We start from the raw sequence: 20,891 nt of genomic DNA, 5'->3' as shown, positions 1-20,891 counted from the left end.
AATAGCCTACCATGTCATATCACATTCATTGGTGCAGGGAACATTTGTTTAATACTTATTATACTTATTCTTTTTATTAGCAAAATACCTTTTCCTGTTTCTATTTTCTACATATTTCCATATATTTGCAAATGTATTAAATAGTTGACACAAATAAGCCAAGACACAGCTATTTTTATACAAATGGCAGTGTATTATTTCATAATTACAAATGTCAGATATGGTACAACAACCAGTGATACAACTTGTACAAGAATTGACAATGACTGCAGTGGTTGAACGACATGACTGTACAGATACAAAAAAGAGGAAAAATCAAGAAGTCCCAGGCCCCATTTGAATACAAACAATGCATCTGTCAGAACTCCCTTCTTTAAAAATAACGCTTATCTTACTTAAAAGGACAGAGCAGAAGAGGGAGGAGCTCCAGGCATATTATGGTGGTTATCCAAAAACTCGACTTAAATGGCATCAGGGTACTGAGGATCTTTAATCTCTTAACATTGCTTGTGAGCACCATCCTAGTTTTATCGGGGAGACTCGTCATCACTGCCTTGGAGGAAAGCAGGAGAGAAGGAATGCTTGTCATGTATTCAAACAGGGCTAACTCAGCTGGTCACCTTGCCATTTATAAAGTTGTCTTCAGATACCAGTGAGATATGTTGGCACTAGAAGGTCATCTTTTACATTTACAAGGAGCCTGAAGTATTAAAAACCAATACATGCTTGAGTAATAAAACATATGTAATTTTTAAAACAGGCATTACAATGCACTTAGTGCGGACATTCAAAACTGTTGAGCTGTTTAAAGTTCCTTTATGTGTAGGAATTTCTCTCAGGATGGACGGAATGATGAAGAGGTGGAAAAAGGCAGGATGTCAGAACTTAACTTTATAATTGGCACATAAAGTACAATAAAGGCTGTCAGTCTTTCTTCAGTTTATATTTTCACTTAAAAATAAAAGTAGAATTTACTGAAAGTAGCTTTTGGTATCGTCAAAAAGTTAAAGACACTTCCTATAGTCATTGTCAAAACTCACAATAGTGCAATGAAACTAAAAAGATTTTTTTTTTTTACTGCGATGTGGATGGCATGAGAGTAAAGTTTAAACAGTGACAGAGGCATGGTTGGCAAACACAGTTTAGCTTCCTTGTGAGAGTGACTGACTGTATGTCAGAGTTTAGATACATGTTAGAAATACATCATTTACAAGATTTTTGAGGCAAAAGAGCAAAAATCTACATAGGCAACAGAAACCACTTTGTCAAAATGTGCCTGAGAGCAGCAAAAAAAAAGGACTAAGAAGTTCGTTATGACAAGCTAGACACAGCTTAATGCACGCATTTGATTCCTGATTTTGACAATGGAATGTGCAACTGGGGACAACATTTTCTAAAAAAGAACCAACACTCCAAATTAGTCCTCAACGTGGGGAATTTTATGCGTACCATCTGAAATGTGAGCAGTCTATAGTAGTTTTAAGTTCATCACTGTGACATTCAAGTCCTGTCATGATTTCGAGCTACTGTATTGTATTGTTGTACTTCAAAGCACTACACTGAATAAAAGCTGTATTTGCATACTGTCCAATGCAAGCACGCACGCACACATGCACACACACCTAAAATGACTGGGTATTCACAGCATTAGAACAGGTGGTTTAGAGTAAACAGCAACTGCCTCAAAATCAAACTCAGAAGCAAACTGGCCTCCACAATGCCAATGAAAAGAAACACAAAAAAGTGAACATTATACATCATATATAGAACATGGGGGGAAATGTTCAAAAAGCGTATTTGTTCAGTACTGGATAACTTGGGAGGATTTTTTAAAAAAATATGAAATAATAGTGCACATCAAATGGTTCTGCAAGTGGTTCCCGTCTTCCTTTCCACAGCTTTTACTCTCAATTGATTTAAGAAACGTCATTTTGATCAACAACAAAAACAGCTTAAGCCACAAATTCTAAGTGAGCATCTGGTGATATGTGTCAAAGAGGTATCATGCTAACTATGATCAACTGGCACAGAGGCCAAAACAGGCCGCATCTTCAGCCCCAAGGTTACTAGCTGCTGAATCAGAGGAAGTTAGTCTTTTGCAACCTTAATTTGTTATGAAGCCCTTGTCAGCTGCAGGTCAGATCTGTGATTTAGTGCCTTCGTCATCATCTGTCTATGTTCCCCTTCAATCCCCAGTCTATCAGTCGTAGAGTAGACTCTATATGGGCAGCAGATTACTAGGATAACTTAAGGGGATATGACTGGCACTACCTCACAGGGAAAAGGGTTAATAACAACTGGACATGTCAAGAAAAAAGAGCAACAAAGTCAGAAGAAGCAGAAAGAAAGGATAAGGAATAAAGATAAATGGCCAAACACTGTTTGACCAGAGTGAGTAATGTAACAGACTTTGATTTAACAGCTCAGCTCCCAAAGGAAACACTAACAGTAGCTCATGGCAGATTTTAGGAAAGGTTCAGGAATGATAATCATCAGGTCTTTCATGAACGGAAATAGCCTCTCTAATAGTTTTGTATGTTAAAGATTCTTAGTGTTTCACACACTGACTAAAAGATTGTCCGAAATGAATCTACACCAACTTTGCAAGAATTGTGTTTGCAGAGGACTGTGGACTACACATGCCCTTCAGGCCAGTGCACTGGGACTAACTAGCCTCAGAGAAGGAGGAGGACAATCACTACCAAATCAAAGGGGGTTGTTAGTGATCTGAAAACATATTCGCAGGCATAAGCGGCACAGCATAAACAAAGCAATGTTAGATCAGATTTATTTTCTCTTCTCAATATCTCACATCTATGAGCTTCATTCAAATCCACCTGAGCTATACGGGCTATGGAGGCTTAGGGCTAGTTTTGGACCGAGCGGATCTCATTTGCAAATAACATGTCTTGTAGGCCAAATAAATGACAAACATACAGAACAGATAAAAAACAAAAAAGACTGTATGCTACATTAAAAAAATATGGTACTGTGCTTCTTCAAAAAAGTCCCAGATACACATTATCCATACTCAATCCAAAAGAAATCATTAAAGGAAATAAAAATGTAATGTATGCATTCAAGTGGTACTTTTATGGCTTTTTGTACAATACAACCTTTAGTGAAAATATACATCTAGACATAAATTCAAGTACAAATGTACAAAATCTTTAAACTCATACTTTTTTCTTTAATTATAATACACTTTTAACAGCTCATAAATACAGGTGTCAACATTCACTGAGTTCCTAGGATTCGCGCTCGGTTGGAGTTTGTAGTGAAGTTCAGCGGCGAGAGGGAGAAGGAGGCAGGTGGAGGAGTGGTTTAAAGTCGAGAAGGCTCTTCGATCTCATCGTCACTATAACTGCTCTTAAAACACACCTGGAGAGAAACAAAATTGACTATGAGCAGTTTTCTTCAGTACACCATCTCATGTGTGCAGGATGACATCAGTTTCTTCCGATAGCCTGAGCTGGCCTTGAATGAGTCATTAATGCTAGAACCAGCACTCGACACAGCCAACTGTGAGATAGTTGGAAATAACATATTCACACTGTGTAGTGTTAATCTTAATTACTATCCCCACTTCCCCTTTCCACCCCTTTTCAGTATTTCTCTCCATTCCACGGCCTAAGCCTACCACAGCCAAAGCAGATGCCTTTCGACATAAATCTTAACTTCCCAGAAAGATGGATTAATTTATTTGACTTTTTATTGTAATTGTAATCCATAACATCAAATTATTTCTATCCTTATCTGTTGCACTCAATATTATTATACAGCCTTCACACGAACATATACTGTATAGATAAACAGTTGCAGCAGGCAGCACTGGTTCTGGCACAGGAGCCTGCTTCTGCCCAAGGTCTCTGCCTGTAAAAATGACCTTTGCCAGTGGTGGCAAATGTAGTCAAAGTTATCATGGTAGACCCATGTTGGGTCCCTGTAAATAGTATAACAGCCTAGACCTGCTCTTTTGGTTATGTGTTAAAATAACTTCATTTATGATTTGGCGTCAAACACATGACTATAAAAACATGTTTCATTGTTTTCTCTCTGCTTGCATGGTTTGATTGGTTCTGGGCATGCATTCTTCAAGGTAAAGTATCCAGTATAGCATTCACTGCTGCCTGGAAAGCCTATAGCCGACATCACATTGTAATAATAAAAGTTGAAGCAGGTGATGGATGTTGTTGTCTGGAAATTTTACAAGTGAAAGATTTGAAAGAAAGAGAGATTTGAATAAGACAACCAAAAGAAACTAAACAGATTTGACAAAAAGTAAGGTGGAAGTCGTCCCTGTCCCCAATAACAGTTTGGTTAATGTTAGAAAAGGAAAGGGTTTTCTTTTAGTTGTGGGACAAAGGAAAGAAGAGAGAGGCCTTATTCTAACCAACTTTAGCCAATACAAATTGGAACAGGTCTTTTCAAAGGGGTCCAGTTTGTTGAGTTTGGACAAGGCCTGGAAAAAAAGGGATAGAAGGAAAGAAGGAAGAGAGGAAGTACCTTAGCCCCCACCCCCTCGGACAGTTGGCGGAGCACTAGCACTTGCCTCTCTTCTGAACAGGCGGTAGAAGAAGCCTCTCTTTGGTGGAGGATTGGGCCGGTTTACATCCAGGTCTGAGCAAAGCGTCCCGTCAGTTTCATAGACGTTAATTTCCTTGAAGCACTCCATCTCAATCATCTACAAAGTAGGAGAGAGCAGGTAAAATCTACCTGGATAACTACTTTAATGTCTAAGGGTGATACAAGCATCTTTACAGGAAGCTGTGTAGGCCTCTATCTGGAAACAAGAGGTATTAAAGATGTTCACAAAAAGCACACATTCGCATTTGAAAAAAAAAGACAGTGATTTTCCTGTCTACATTATTCTGAATGAAAGGTGCTTTCTAGTTGTACACATACTCCTAAGTCACCTCTGCTATACTGCACTGTAACTGTTGTGGGACTGAATGATGACATCATGTCAGGTGTCTGAGTCTGCAGTACCTCGTTCTGCCACGGGATGGAGACACTGCCTGTGACAAATTTGTGATAGAAGTCATCGTCTGTGGGGTCAAGGTTCACGCCTTTGACAGTGGAGAACTGCTCAATGTCCAGGACATCTTTACAGTAAACAGCCCGAGGCTACGAGAGAGGGAGAGAGAAAAAAGGTGAGTGACACGTGAATAAGACATCTATGAATTGTGCTTTTCTTTTTTTTTTTAATGAAAGACGGAATGATAAATCTAAAATAAACTACGTCACAAAGTAGTTTCAATCACATGGATATCTTCCCTTGGTTTCCTCAATGAGGCCCTACTGACCTGAATAAACCAAAATAGAAATGCAGCTTGCTCTTTAAACTATTGATTTAACCTCTTGGGTCGGTCACTCTCCCTCACTCAGCCACAGTTCTTGGCAGTGAAAATGTAATATTCCTTTCTATGGCTGTGGTACTGCTAGGAAATATCTGTGAGAAATAAAACATGATACAATCTGACAATGACATAAGTTTTGGGTTGAACTAATGTATCTAAAAGTGGACAGAAGTGGTCTAAAATCCATTGTTGCACATTTCTTCAAACTAGCCCTCAATGTAAAAACTTTTCTTTGCATGACACTGACGTTTTTAATTTGCTCATCTGTAGCTTTACAAGGATTCAGATTCAACGCTCTGAATTGAGCCTGTGCATTTGTTGTGTGCAAGAGTTTTGCGTGTGCTCTTACATCAGGGCTGAATGGAGGGTCCAACATGTTAGCCTCCAACCGTTTGAAGTTGATGTTTCTGAAGATGGGGTGCTGCTTGACCTCTATGGCCCCTCGACCCAGACAGCCCAGTCGCTCCTTGGGGTCCTTAGCTAGAAGCTGGCACGCAGCAGGGGAAAGAGTAGAGGGCAGGAGAGATTTATACAATGCAACTATGCTAAGACAAATAAATAGATACTGTTTATGTAATATTTCCAATAAATACAACTTCTATTTAAGCCATCAAACATGAAACACAAAGAAAGAGAGAAGATTCCTGTGATGGTGAATAACTCAACTTGTTTGTGTAGACCAATAGACCATAGACTGACCCAAATGTATACATGCAGGGGTTAGTCAAAGTACATCGCTGTCAGAACTGGTCAACCACACTGCTGTCTCTAAGAGCGTCTGGATACAATAATAAACTTACAGTCTAGGAGGTTGAGGAAGTGGATGGGCGTTGTTTATATTATTCGTAACCTAGTGAATACTCCCACAAACCCTGTTGTCACCCACAAGCTGATTGCATTAACAACCAACAACCTGGTGACTCCCAAGTTCAACACCACTCTCATTCTCCTCTCTTCTTCCTCTTTGTTTCTTTCGTCCCTGTGCAACCCTTGCTTAATTTATGCAAAGGTTCAAAGCAGTCTCTCGCTTTCTGCTCTTGACAACCCAAATCACTTGTCTATTTTGAGACATCTCTCTCCCCCAAGAGTCTTCGAATCTGCTGAACCTGGGGTCACCATGTTCCACGACATCACACATCCAGTCCCCCTCCTGCTCAGAGGCGAAGCATGAAAACCACTGACCCAAACAGAGAACTTTCCATGGGCTTATTCAAAAATGCGTGGTATTGTTTATTTAAACCAGCAAAACATATCATGCTCTGTGAAACACTTTCAATCAAACACTATTGTTTGGAAATTTAAATGATTTATTTTCATTTTAAACAAAAGATGCTCTTTTCTCAAGGAAATAACTAATGTAAGTTACTTTAATGAACTCATCCATGTCCTTAATTTGCCTTTCACTCCTCTCCCATCCTTTACTTTACCTCAAAGTTATCTCTCTTTGCTCCAGCACCTCACCCTCACCTGTCTGCAGATGTTTTTAGCCTCCTCTGAGAACTTATCGGAGTACTCCTCCTGGTCTTCACGCACTCGTCTGTCCACCTCCTCCCGCTTGACACGCTCCTTGCGCTTGCGGAATGGGGACTGGCCTTGTATCATCTCAAAAATCAGGCAGCCAAGCCCCCACCAATCCGGACTGAAGGTGTAGCTCTCATTTTGGATCACTTCAGGAGCTGAAGTCAGGGATTACAAGTGAAGAGGTAGAGGGCATTCAAGTTAGGTTTGTGATCAGAGTAAACGAGTACAGAGATGGTTGAAAGAAGTTCATAAGAAGTGGTAGAAAGGTGGGATACCAATCAGAGTTAGTGAAGAAAAGGCTCAAGTGTTTTTAAGCAAAGGATGATAAAAGACATTAGCTACACATGGAGGTAAAAGGGTGTTAGATATGCATAAATATTTACCCATGTATCCAACAGTGCCGACTCTCCCTCGTATCGTTTCTCCCTCAGGAATTTGAACAGCAAGGCCCAGGTCTGAAATTCGAATGTGTCCTAAACAAAAACCCAGACTGATGAGATCACACTGTACACCAATATACAGTTTTTCATTTTTAAAAGTACACTCATCCCTTAATAGAGTTTCATATTAGAAAACCATGAGTGCAAAGGTGGAGCCTGACAAAAGACCTGTAACTCCAAAATGATCTTTAATGATAGAAGAGTAAGATCAAAGGTCTAACGAACAAAACAGTTCTTTGAGGTGATCTGTATTTAAAGATAAGAGCATATACTGGAGATAAATCATATCTGAGTTTGTCTCAAAGGGGAAGGTTTGATGTAAAGAACTTTGAAAAGTATCTCTTTAGCTTTTGCCTGAGATATAAAAACCTGAAAGTTGGATTTGTAACACACTGATTATTGTTTTTTACCATGTGAGGCATGGCCTACATCAAAAGAACCATGTGCCCATGTGAATAAATAACATTTTCAGAGCAAAAAATGTGCCCACATATGAGCCCACTCTAGCTTGAATTTAAAAATGAGAAAAATAAGAATGTTAACGTACCACGGTCATCAAGGAGGATGTTTTCAGGTTTCAAATCCCTGTGAGGAAAAATAACATGTTGAGACTTTCTGTTGATACTGAACCTGATCTAAATGTAGCACTTACAATTAGGTACAGAGATGTAATATCCTACATCAAGACAATGCTTTTTTATTTCGTCTTTCTCTCTTTTTAAAGGGAGCTGGATAAGTGATTGTCAGTGTACTACAGGGTATGTCAGTCAGTTGGGCCCTTTCTTGAGAAACCAGCTTGAGTACCAGTACAAAATCTAAGGCTACACACTGCTGCAACCAGGGCCAACTTTACCACATAATTTAGCTCATTTTTAGTTGCATTAAATTGGAATATTTTCACTAATTTAGCTAGACAAAATCCAGCCCAAACATCAACGTTGTTGTAAGTATACGTTATATTTAGAAATATTTTAGTGCTTTACTGTGCAGCCAGAAAGCCACTTTCTGTGACACGGTTTAGTGTTCCTCCGCCTGCAGTGTACTGATCAGCTGTTCAGGTCTGCTGGCTTCAAAAGTAAGATACAACCAAACCATTCAATAAAACAAGTCATTTTGACAAACGATATGTTTAGACTACCAAATTAAACACACTTTGGGTCAGACCTGTTGGAAAGGAAACAGAGTTGGAATAAAAACAGCCATTACTGCTCTGTTTCAGCCTAATAATGTTGATTATTTGTTGTTTCAAACTATTTCAACCTGGGGCACCAGTTTGGCCTGTGTGGAGGTTTTAGCCCTCAAGCTGGTGGCCTAGGTTCCAGTCCAACCTGCGGTCTCTTTCCTGAATGTCACTCCCCCCACTCTCTCCCTGTTTCCTGCTCTATCCACTGTACCGTTCTCTCTGAATGGAGGCATACAAAGTCCAAAATATACCGTAACAATATTTTTTAAAGCAATAAAATTAAAATCCACAACATAAGTTAGTGTCACACACAGTGACTCACACACTCAAGATCCAGCCTCTGATCAGTGCAGGGCAAGAGGAGGAACATGTATATGTTGCAGCAGCGAAACGGTGCTGAACATAGAGGCTTTCTGACAGCACAGTAAAGCACTAGGAACATGTATAGGTGTAAAATACCATTACAACAACATTAGTGTTTAGATCAGACTTTCTTAAAATAAACTAAATAACGTGTCACAAGTGGGCTGAAGTGTAGCTACGTATTGCTAAACTTTAGTGTCAGTATCTTCTGGTGATAAAACACTTAATATTGAACTTATACAACCTAACTTAAAAGACGAATACATGTGTTCTTTTTTGCAACTTGGTACTTTGTTTCTCATTCTCTTATTTTGCTTATAATCCTTCAGTTGTTCTGCTTTAACAGTTTTTTATTTGGGTAAGTATATATTTATCTAAACATGTATCTTTGTCTGCTTTTTTTGGTATAATGCATCAAATTGTGCTGAGTTATATTCCTGTTCTTGGCAGAGTCAGAGCAGGGCTTATCAAAGCAGTGTCAGAGACATTTTCCAAGCCTCACAGTCAATCTGTCACATTGTTGTTACCTTATCTAACCTCTTAAGCAACATTCGTGTTTCACAGAACTGTCTAAGACGGGCCATAAAAAAGCAGTAACATTTGAAAATAGGCGCATCCTCTGAATTTATGCCAAGATCACTGACAGTGGTGACTGTAAAGTTTGCTCTTGCAAGGAAGGTGTGCATTAATGACTATGTGAGCAGCGGTGTGTGTTATTGTAGTTTTATGTCTCCTGTAAGACCATGTGTGTTTACGTTAGCATACTCTTTGTATGTACTTGCATGCGACAGGTGCATGACTGTGTGAAATCAGTACCCCATCAATTCAGTGGCACTCAATCCATTTGCACTTATCCCATGGTTAGAAAACTGCAAGCACACTTAAGGAACATAAACTCAGAGTTTGAATAAGTACTAAGATGTACTGATATTTTATGGTTTGTTTAAAAAGCTTTGGATTTGTAAGGGTTGTCAAATGTCCTTGAGTTACAGGGGTATACCAGTCATTTACTTCTAAGTACTCAGACTTGTAACAAACAGATTGAAAAATAAGGTAAAATTAAAACCAAGATATCCTGACTTTTTCTCTCAGTATGGGGAAAAGTTTAAAAATCTCAATTTTGGAGCGCTGGTGGCCTAACGGTCTAAGCGCCCCACATACAGAGGCTATAGTCCTCGTCACAGAGTTCGCCGGTTCGATTCCCGGCCATGACCATTTGATGCATTTCTTCCCGAACTATACTCCCCACATTTCCTGTCTTATCTACTGCTATCCTATCAATAAAGGCAAAAACACCCGAAAAATATAACTTTAAAAAAAAATCTCAGTTTTGACATTTCCATTGAAGCAACATGAGTGCGTGTGTCATGGGTCTCTCACTTTCTGGTAAGCTCACTTGTGTCAAACTCACAGTTTGTTATTTTACATTTTCTGTCAAAAAGGTGAAATGCAAAGCCGAGATATGGTAATCCAGTCCTGATGACATCATCATTTTGCACCATTAAAAGCTCTATTCAGAGCCACAAAAGACATTGTTGTTCTTATGGGTGCAAATCAACTGAGTTTTCTTTAAGGGTCAGGACATCTAGTCAGTTGTAGTTGTAAATTATCTTGTACAAGCATACAGGATTTTGTCCTGGGGCTGTAAACCTCACAATATTAACCCTCTGAAACTGTACATCCATGATGGGTTTTTATACTGGTGTGGTCAGTAACTTTGAGGACAACATGGGCTATTTTGAGCCAGAAAATATACCCTACGTAATACAATTTTGAATAACATCTAATGTCCCCATGAAACTTTGTACCAAGCAGTTTCTAACCCCCAAAGTGGCCTAACCTGTAAACAATCCTCTCTCGGTGCAGGTCCTCAAGGCCACAGCAGATTTCAGCAGCGTAGAAGATGGCCCTCTGCTCATCAAAGCCTGAGTTGCCCATGTTATAGATGTGAAACTTTAGATCACCGCCATTCATTATGGTCAACACCAGGCACAGCGCATCCTTTGTCTCATAGGCATAAGCTAGACTAACCTGGAGGAGGGAGGCAAATTTTGGGAGGCAAAAAATAGGGAAGTGAGGGACAAGTTGAGGAGCCAGTGAAAGGGGGGAGGAAGGGGGGAGGAAGGGGGGGGGGGGGGGGGGGGGGGGGCAATAGTAAGAGACAGTGTGGCTAAATTAACATGATTGTTACATTTGGTTTTCTCAATAAACACAATAATCATTCATTATTTCAGATAGAACGTCAGGAATGTATACACAGATAAACAAATACAGATATTTCACAGGAAAACCAGAAGCATCTTTTCCACTCTGTGCTACATCGCCTCAAGTCCTTAACCGCTAATCGCATCATCTATCTCTCCTGCACACTGATGTGCCCCTCTCTGCACTGCTCCATCCTCCCCCCCTGTAGGTCAGTGGCACACAGGGTAAAGTGTGTGTGCATGTGCTGTTGTGTGGAAGCAGGATGTAGCTGCCATCAGGAGGAATCACATCTGCTCCACACTACGCAATCATCAACCACAAGGGGGATGGGAAATAGTCTTATGGGCGGCAGGAAAAGCACATAGACTCAAACATTTACTATAATGTATCTAAATAAACTTTTACTGAGGCGACCCACAAAGAATCTTGTGATGTTCACACTAGAAGAGGCCACTTTAATGGCAGAAAGGACTCCTAACAATTTGACATACTTGAAGTAACCAAATTCTTTGACCTCTCCTCAGAGATAAGGAGCACACACGTACTTCTGACAAATGTTGCCTGACATGTTCATTCTGTCATTCAATCAAATATTAAGTTCATGTCATTCAAGTACTTTCTGTGCTCATAGGAGGACCAGATAAAAACCAAGTTATGTACATACACTACCAGTCAAAAGTTTGGACACACCTTCTCATACAATGGTCTTTATTTATTTTAATTATTTTCAACATTGTAGATTAATACTGAAGACATCAAAACTATGAAATAATCTGGTTTTACCATAATATGGATTACAACAGTAGTCAAATAGAGCTATCCATTGCGTACCAACCCTACCTCTGAACAACACAACTGATGGTCTCAAACACATTAAGAAGGCAAGTCATTCTACAAATGAACTCTTGACAAGGCTCATGTTAATTAGAAACCATTCCAGGAGACCACTTCATGAAGCAGAGAATACCAAGAGTGTGCAAAGCTGTCTTTGTTTAACACTTTTTCTTCATTCAATAATTCCATATATATTCTTTCATAGTTTTGATGTCTTCAGTATTAATCTACAGTTTTTCAAATCATTGAAATAAATACAAACCCTTGAATGAGAAGATGTTTCCAAACTTTTGACTGGTAGTGTATGTATACAACTGTTCATAAAAACAGTTATTGGACATGATTAACATTTGAAATTAAAACCTGGGTCAACATCATCAATAAAGAATTCATGCACTGTTTGGTAACATCATGCTTTTCAATAAGGGAGCAGCAAACACTCGATTACATTTATTGGGTTATTATAAAGCAAACATCTGAGAAATAATGAAAGGAATAAAGATAAGGGATGGGAAGTCATCACCTCCCCATTCTTACAGCCTATAAGATTCCTGAAGCTCTGAATTTTCAACTATTCACACTGATGCAATTAATAAATAGTTCCTTGTAGTGCTGGGCGATATTGAAAAAGACGTTATCACGATAACATCTTTCATATCAGTTGATATCGATAACTTTCACGATAAATATTAAATGACTCTTTCTTATCATTTTAAGGGCATCTTTTTTTCTACTGAGTGAAAGTTGAAGAAAACCGGACGGTTTGTTAGATTGTATCTGGGATTTAAAAGTCTAGTAAATAGCCAAAGTATCTTAACTAATGAAGTTTAGTGGCTTTTCTTGTTGAGAAAGTTTTAACTCTGCTATGAGCTGGTGTTTGTGTTTTTTCCAGTGTTGCTGTCGGTCGTTTCAGCTGTGTTTACACTAGCGTTTAAGACTCACTCCCTTTCCAGTAATTGGGTGGGTGTAATTACAGGTTTAAGTATATTAACGTTTTATAGTACATTTGTTATATTTATATTGAGAAAAATAATATTGCGATAATTATCGTTATCGTTTTATCGCCCAGCCCTAGTTCCTTGTTCTTATTCTTATCCATAAAGTTTTTATTGTTACTTAGGATTATGTCAGCAGGAGATGAGTGTAAGTTATTTGCTAAATCCAACTTGATTGAAATTAAGCTTCAATCAATCCCACCAGCAAGAGATTTCAGAACATAGTGACCCTGTCCTGTGTCTCACACACACATAAACCCGCCCACACACTGAATATGAGGATGGGTTACTGGTTAAAACATACTCAAGCAGTATGTCTTAAAAGATAGCATGATACACTGATCAAAAAAGGTAAAGAAGAATAGCATGAGAGAGAAAAATGAGGGGTATGAGAGAGCACTTGACTCTTCTCCTTTCTACTGCTGTTTGGTCAGAGTTGCTAGGCAACAGAGCTGCTCTCGTAGGTAGAGAGGCACATGAAGAGTCATCAGTTCTGCCTGCAGCACAGAGAACAAGCTCTCTCTCACACACACACACCACATGCACTCCTGCACGCACCAATACACACACACGCTCACACACACAGAGCATCATGTGCCGATCCCAGGTGACCAAAACTGCCGGTCCAGCCTCTGCGTGACTGTGTGTGTGTGTGTGTGTGTGTGTGTGTGTGTGTGTGTGTGTGTGTGTGTGTGTGTGTGTGTGTGTGTGTGTGTTTGCACTTGCACACCCACAAATGCCCATACACATGCTTCTGCTTCAACACTCTCAAAACAAGGACACACAACATCGCTTCAGCTGCATCAAAAACCAAGTAATGTAATTCATAGTACGACTTAAACGCAGCCATTAGTGTCCAATGTGTAGGACAGAACTACACACAGGCCAGAAATGAACACACATATCATTCCAGCCTCATTATGTTCCAACAATGTTACAACAGGATCTGCTGTAATTTTCTAGTCTGGGAAAAATCTCCTCTTTTTAATGTTTAAGAGAAACATAACACATAGCCAGAGCTACTTCTTCGTTTTAATCTCACACTTGAGTGAATTAAAAATCTCACACACATCAGTCGTTTTCTAGCTGTGCTTGATTCCTGATTTTAACTTTTCCAGTCAAGCAGGATTCAAATTCATATATTTCATTTTTCCTCAGCACATCATATACAAAATTAAAGCTTTGGGACTCCTTATGAAGGGTTCAGTTTTGGCATTACAGCTTTACAGTTAGGACTATATGCTGGTTTAAGTAATTCAAGCACCTTTCAGTTTATTGTAAGAATGATCAGATCTGTATCAAAAGTCTAAGGGATCTTAATATACACTACCAGTCAAAAGTTTGGACACACCTTCTCATTCAAGGGTTTGTATTTATGTTAATTATTGTAAACAATGTAGATTAATACCAAATACATCAAAACTATGAAATAACATATATATGGAATTATTGAATGAACAAAAAAGTGTTGAACAAAGCAGAATATGTTTTATATTTCAGATTCTGTAAAGTAGACCCCTTTTTCCTTCATGACAGCTTTGCACACTCTTGGTATTCTCTCAGTCTGCTTCATGAAGTGGTCTCCTGGAATGGTTTCTAATTAACATGAGCCTTGTCAAGAGTTCATTTGTAGAATGACTTGCCTTCTTAATGTGTTTGAGACCATCAGTTGTGTTGTTCAGAGGTAGGGTTAGTACACAATGGATAGCTCTATTTGACTACTGCAAAACCAGATTATTTAATAGTTTTGATGTCTTCAGTATTAATCTACAATGTTGAAAATAATTAAAATAAATAAAAACCATTGAATGAGAAGGTGTGTCCAAACTTTTGACTGTCAGTGTATGTCACTAATTCCTTGAATCCCAGCATTCAGCTTTATTTGAATCCTTATGAAACGGTTGTTTAGGGTTTAAGCTGCTTTAGGTACATATTGACAATTTAAAGTAAGCCATCATGGTAGTGAGGTCAAAGCACAAAGACAGTTCAAGTCAGAACAAAAGTGGGAGAGCAAAGTAATGGTGGAGGATTGTTTGAGTTAGTTTCCTGCAAATTTTCTGATGAAACCTGTCAAACAGTACAAACATAAATCATTACATCAATGATCACATTAACACATGATTAAAGGCTGGTGTCATGATACAAATGAAATCAAATGTGACATTTTTGCGCTGGCACCACACAAGGTTTGTTACCGAAATGAATTTGGTTTGGTCTCTGATTGTTGATGACAAGATGAGTTGTCACTGGTCACTATGATGGGACTTATATTTACCATCATGTTTCTTTCCACTGCTGCACAAGTTTGTCTACTTGGCGTGGACACCATTAAGCAAACATAGCCTAGAGCGTAGAAACTGTCTTTTACAGCCCATGGACAGCCTTTGCAAACACACCATTTCATTTCATTTGCATGATTCTGCAGCTTGAACTAACAGTATTCAAACATATAGCACACATGCACACACATGCACACACACACACACACACACACACACACACACACACACACACACACACACACACACACACACACACACACACACACACACACACACACACACACACACACACACACACACACACACACACACACACACACACACACACAGAGACAAAACAGGTATAATTCTTTTGAAAGATTGAATAAGAAAAAGGTAGTACTTACTACAAAACTACTGTTAACTTTTTCTAAAATGCGTTTTTCGTTTAGTGCCATTGCTTCACCTTTTCTCTTCTTCACTCGTTTCTTTTCCAGCTTTTTACAGGCGTACATCTTACCGGTGGCACGTACTTGGCAGGCACAAACCTGGAAGACAGGCAGCAAAAAAACATGATCACACACACAAACATAAAAACACACTTTAAAATTATGAACAGGTGCCCCATGAATGGACGCTACTGCCATGATGCTGGCTAAGTATCCATCATGAAAGCATCACATGAACACAATAACACATCAAAGGTGTGTGAAGTTTTTCTTCATGATTGCTGTGACACTCACCTCACCAAATCCACCTTTTCCTAGCACTCTATAATGTCTGAAGGTATTTTTGGTTACTGGTTGCCTGCAGAGATTGAAAGAAGATAGAGAAAGAGAGGAATGATAAAGAGAGAGACAAAAAGGAAGCATTAAACAACTGGTATGTTATGTCTTTCTCTCAGAACATGTGATGATGCAAACAGAGTAACACAGGACTTCCACCAGATCCGGGTCAGGTCCGTCTCTGATCTGCTGTGGTCTGGCTCCGTGCTCTCTCATCCGTCAACACCCATCGGTTGCGTTTTCGGAAAGTAGCACGGAGCAGGACCGCCGGACAGCTAGAGTCATGTGACAAAGGTTTCTCATGGCAATACTGCATTAATAAATATCCTCCTCCTCTCCCCATCCATGTTGTCTTTATCAGCCTCTGAAAACCTGACCTGTTGACTCCAGGACTGGCTCCGCTCATTATGACGCTTTGTTGTCATGGTTAAGTTAAAAATGATCTAATGATAACACAGAGTGTTTTATTCTGAAAATTAACCGGATGTTTTATTTTTGTTTTGGTGCCGGACTTCCTGTCCCGCTCCATCCGCTCTGTGCTGATTGATGCGTTGTGCTCCGGCATCTGGCAAAAATAGAAGTCTTGTGTATCTGATCCTTTGCGTGTTGGTGTGCCGGATCAGAGCCGCAGCCGGTACGCAACGGAGCTGATGCAGTGGGAGTTAACACATTGACTAGAATAGAAACTGTGTCCGGTCCGGTGCAGTGCCGGATCGGAGACGGACCGGACACAGATCTGGTGGAATTTGGCTGTAATGCTCCGGTATAAAACATATCCACTCTTTTGACTGCTGTTACACCAAGTGTCAGTTAAACCTTTATCAATTATTCACCAAGGACACAGAAACACTGATTGGCAGTACCATCTTTGTGTTTCCCTGCTAAATTCTGTATAAACTCTGATTTATTTGAGCATTAGTGCATTCTGGAAGCATTTCTCCAACCATTAGTTATCAAAGTTACTCTTAGTATTATTCTTATTATTTTCTATTGCATTGTTCAAGTATGTGCTAAATGTTTAAAGGACATAATAAGGTGTTGATAGCAGACAAAGAAGTGGAAAGAATGATGCAACCATAATCAAAGAATGTATATAAGATCACATGTGACATTTTCATGTAAGAAAAAGAAGTGGTATGCATTTGTGCTTGCCAAGTGTGTAATATGCAGTGACTACGCACCTCTCCAACCATTTCCACTGCAGGAAGCGAGAGAAATACATGGACTCCTGGTAGGAGGAAAATGGAGCTCCACTTAAATAATCACGAACTATTCTGTAAAAAAGGAGGGAGGGAGAGAGGGAGAGAGTTAGTGGGTTGTTGATCATTTATTAACAAGGGAAAAAAACATGGAACAATGTATGTGTCAGTAGAGAGAGGGAAAAAAAACACATTGAAGATTCAAATCCTCTAAATAGATAAACAAACTTCTGGTCTGAGCATGTCTTTTAACCTTTACAGGAACTGCAAACACTCACATTCTCTGTATCTGACTAAGCCCTGAATCACAGGAATTACATGTGTATGCCTGTGCTTACACTTCTGTTTAGGCATTGACAGCTGTGTTACGGTTCAAAGCTGTCCTCGGTAGGAAGACGGAAAAAACTGAGCGCTGATACTCCACTGTGAAAAATGAAATGTACCTTTGAGCAGAAACATTCCACTCAACCCGACCAGGAAACAGGGGATTTTGGGGAAACTGTATTTTACAAAGCAGAAGGTTGAGCGGAAAAGTTGAACCTCTTCTAAGCACACACGTGAAGGCAGAGTCCACTCGATTATGTCACGTATACGGACACACTCCTGCACTTCGGCAAGGCACTGGGGTAACATGGCGACACAGAAAAATTAAGTTCTTTGAGGAAAGGAGCTTCATTGTCTCCTGACCATACTTCAACTATCACTCCACTGAAAGTTGTAGAGACATGACTCTTTGACAAGAACCTGTTAGGCTCTCTAATCAGTCAATCTAACAGATGCTGACTTGAACACTCGGTCCACTCTAATGCAATATATAATAAAGACATAAAGTGATCTAAATAAGGTTTGAATAAGAAGGTGAACACAAATGTTGTGGTTTTTACACTGCCTCAAAGATCTGCTGTCTTGTTCGGCCTTCTTCCTGTTAAAACATGAGATTTTAACCTCAATCTAAAAAGGGAAGACTACGACACTTCAGCTAAACCATCATCACAAACAATGTCCTATTAATATGAACTGTAACAGTGTTCAATGTTGTCATTTTTCTCACTAAAAGCAGAGCATAAGCTTATCATGACTACACTCCAGCCGCCCAAATGAAAACTCAATATGTCCATTGATACACTGATAAATTGCAATCACCGTCTGTATGAAAAAATGCTTCAAAAATGATGTCTTGGAAAGTCAAAAGTGAAAATATGAGTCCCTACAGACTTGTCATTTTGAAAAGTCATCTGAAATGTTTTAAGCAGATATGGGTGACAACTTTGTGTGTTGGCAACCTCCGGTCTAAAAATATGAAGCCAATGTGGAAGAGCTAAAGACTGCAGTTCATAGAGGGTCTGCTTGAGGCTGGCTCCGGAAGTACCGGAAACCACATACACACCAATTATAAAAAGCTGATCTTTACAGCAGAAATAAACATGTTTACAGCATGGTCCAAAAAACGAGTGTAGTCTGCATAGCTCATTTCTCGATCGGCACAACCTGTACAGGGGGTGAATTTTTTACGGCAGCAATTTGGAAGATATTAAGACTACACGTTTTCCATTACGAGAGGCACAGCTGACTTTATTGACAGGCAGGAACACTGTAGCTATTGGCGAGGAGGCTCAAAGCCCGCCTCTTTACGTCACACTTGCTCGACAGAAGATAGATGTGACAGAAGATATGCTGAGTTCAACATTTCCAATATGGCTGCCGCCAACGATTGGCCTCAAAACAGTGCTTCAGAAACAGATGGGTGATGTCACGGATACTACGTCAATTATTTATACAATCTATGGTTCCTGTCTTAAAAGTTCTAATGATTCATTTTCTATTTCAAATGGCAATTTAGAAATGAAAAAAATATATATGTTTACAATACATTTGTGAGAATATAAATTTAGCTCATATTATTGTAACACAATTGTTGAAAACATGAGGGATTAAACACAGTGCTGTAATCCAAAGCAGTGATACATCATTTGTAATTTCCTTAATCTTTAAAAACTGAAACTAATGAAAAAAATCACTAACTATTGTTTAAAACATGGTATTAAAAAGAAAATAACAGCCCTAGGGAGGGGAAAAAAGAAGAAAAGGGGAGCGCTGCCCTGGAGATGGACGATGAAAAGAGGGACAGATATGGACACTGGCAGACTGTGAACTGATTGAAAATTTTATGTCATGATGATTGAAAATGATGTAAAACTGTTGTTTTCTGTCTGAATGTGGTGCTCTGAAAATAAAATAAATAAATAAATAAAAGAAATGAACATCTGTTTGTATTGAATAACTTTGGTGCTACTGGAACAATGGTTAATTCCTTCTTAACATTTTAGAGATGTGTGCATTGCATGGAATAAACGATTTAAACGCCATTATCCTTGCTAGCTGGCTAAACGAGCCATTGATACTTTTATAATGGCGGCCTAAAATGCCAGTCAAATGTAATGTCTAACCTGTTACAAAGCCATTACTAGATGGGTTAATGGCGACCACCATACTGTTTGATGCTCTACTACCTGGCTGTAAAGATGACAAGACCTTGTTTCAAATCAGGTGTAAGACCAGCATGCATTTCTTATGCTCATATGTAAATCTAAAATCTGTCATCACAAGATTAATGACTGAATTTTCCAGCTGAGTTCATTCATGTCCTCTTATCAGGTCATTTAGGTTCACTTGGTCTCAAAACGGCTAAGTTTAAGAAAGAGGCTCCAGAAAAGCAGGGAGCCTAGCAGTGCTTGTGTTGGAGTCCAGGCTCAGACAGACACCAATGGGAGTAGAAATAAACACAGCTACAATATGGCTTTTGTTACTGAAAGGAGGCCGTGGAGACAAAGGAAAAGAAAAGGGGAGAATAATCAGAATGCTAAACTTCGTCAAGCCCAGCTAGACAAAAGCTCATGATACCCTTGTAGTAGTGAAGGCCATGCTTTACTCTAAGTATGACATAAGTCCATGTTCCACTGCAGCAGGAGAAAATCCATGAGTGAGCTAATACATTTCTTCTAGTGGGTGTGTGGCTCTGCCAATAGTCACGTTTCACTTGCAGCACCATGTTCTTTTCCCACAATCTTTCCCTCCGAGAAAAACAAGAAAAAATTGGAAACGCCCTGGGTCAGAATTACACATCGGAATAATTTTATTACCGAAAATACAAATTCCACAATGGAACATAAATAATCATAATAGTGGAAGAACTATTGAATCGAATAGGATTCCCATTACAAAACATCTGAACTGCTGCAGCTCCATGTCCTGAAACACGTGCCTGTGTTGCTCTGTGTGTGTTTACTTTCTTTCCATTTCTCCTCACTTTTCCCAATTCCTCATTTTACTTGTCTTCTGTGGCTCTATGTAGGTTTACTGACTAAACCTCTGCTGTGTTTCTGCCTGCTTATCAACTTCTCCCTGAATTTGTGTCCAGTCCAGTCGTGGAGTTTGAGTGAAGAGGATGCTTTGCTTTGCAGGACCTAAAGAGTTGACCTTTCATTAAATTGTTCTATGGTATTTCTTCCTCTTGCACCATTTCTCTGCCTTTTGATCCCACAAGGATGTGACAAGATAAACAGACTGACGAATGTGACACAAACGTAGCTGCAATTCAGAAAATTAATGAACACAGTAACTTGGATTAAACCATGCCTGTGTGAAACAGGCTTCTTACTTACAGCACTTAGAAAGTCTTATATAGTGCAGCTGTCGAACACACAGGAAGCATAGCCAGTGTCTCAACCACAAGGGCAATTGTTTT

The 20,891-nt window shown here is 39.3% G+C and overlaps 1 protein-coding gene across 3 annotated transcripts in view; it reads right to left on the bottom strand.

Moving 5' to 3' along the window:
• Positions 1–170: 170 nt before the first annotated feature.
• The window catches only part of grk4 (G protein-coupled receptor kinase 4), a 49,784-nt gene continuing 29,063 nt past the window's right edge, over positions 171–20,891 (bottom strand). For 2 of the 3 annotated variants that reach the window (XM_034688021.1, XM_034688023.1), the window contains exons 6-16: positions 17,129–17,221; positions 15,906–15,969; positions 15,570–15,710; positions 10,708–10,898; positions 7,869–7,906; positions 7,265–7,354; positions 6,828–7,036; positions 5,710–5,847; positions 4,990–5,127; positions 4,553–4,684; positions 171–3,381 (exon numbers count right to left, since the gene is read on the bottom strand). In XM_034688021.1, coding sequence (XP_034543912.1) covers positions 3,325–3,381; positions 4,553–4,684; positions 4,990–5,127; positions 5,710–5,847; positions 6,828–7,036; positions 7,265–7,354; positions 7,869–7,906; positions 10,708–10,898; positions 15,570–15,710; positions 15,906–15,969; positions 17,129–17,221 — 1,291 coding nt within the window. In that variant the 3' untranslated portion in view covers positions 171–3,324. Of the gene's footprint in view, positions 3,382–4,506; positions 4,685–4,989; positions 5,128–5,709; positions 5,848–6,827; positions 7,037–7,264; positions 7,355–7,868; positions 7,907–10,707; positions 10,899–15,569; positions 15,711–15,905; positions 15,970–17,128; positions 17,222–20,891 lie in introns of all 3 variants that reach the window. The other variant, XM_034688022.1, reaches the window with a different exon arrangement.

This window comes from Notolabrus celidotus, chromosome 7 (genome assembly GCF_009762535.1).
Source record: "Notolabrus celidotus isolate fNotCel1 chromosome 7, fNotCel1.pri, whole genome shotgun sequence".
NCBI classification, from domain to species: domain Eukaryota; kingdom Metazoa; phylum Chordata; class Actinopteri; order Labriformes; family Labridae; genus Notolabrus; species Notolabrus celidotus.
This window is presented reverse-complemented; position numbering and strand designations above follow the sequence as displayed.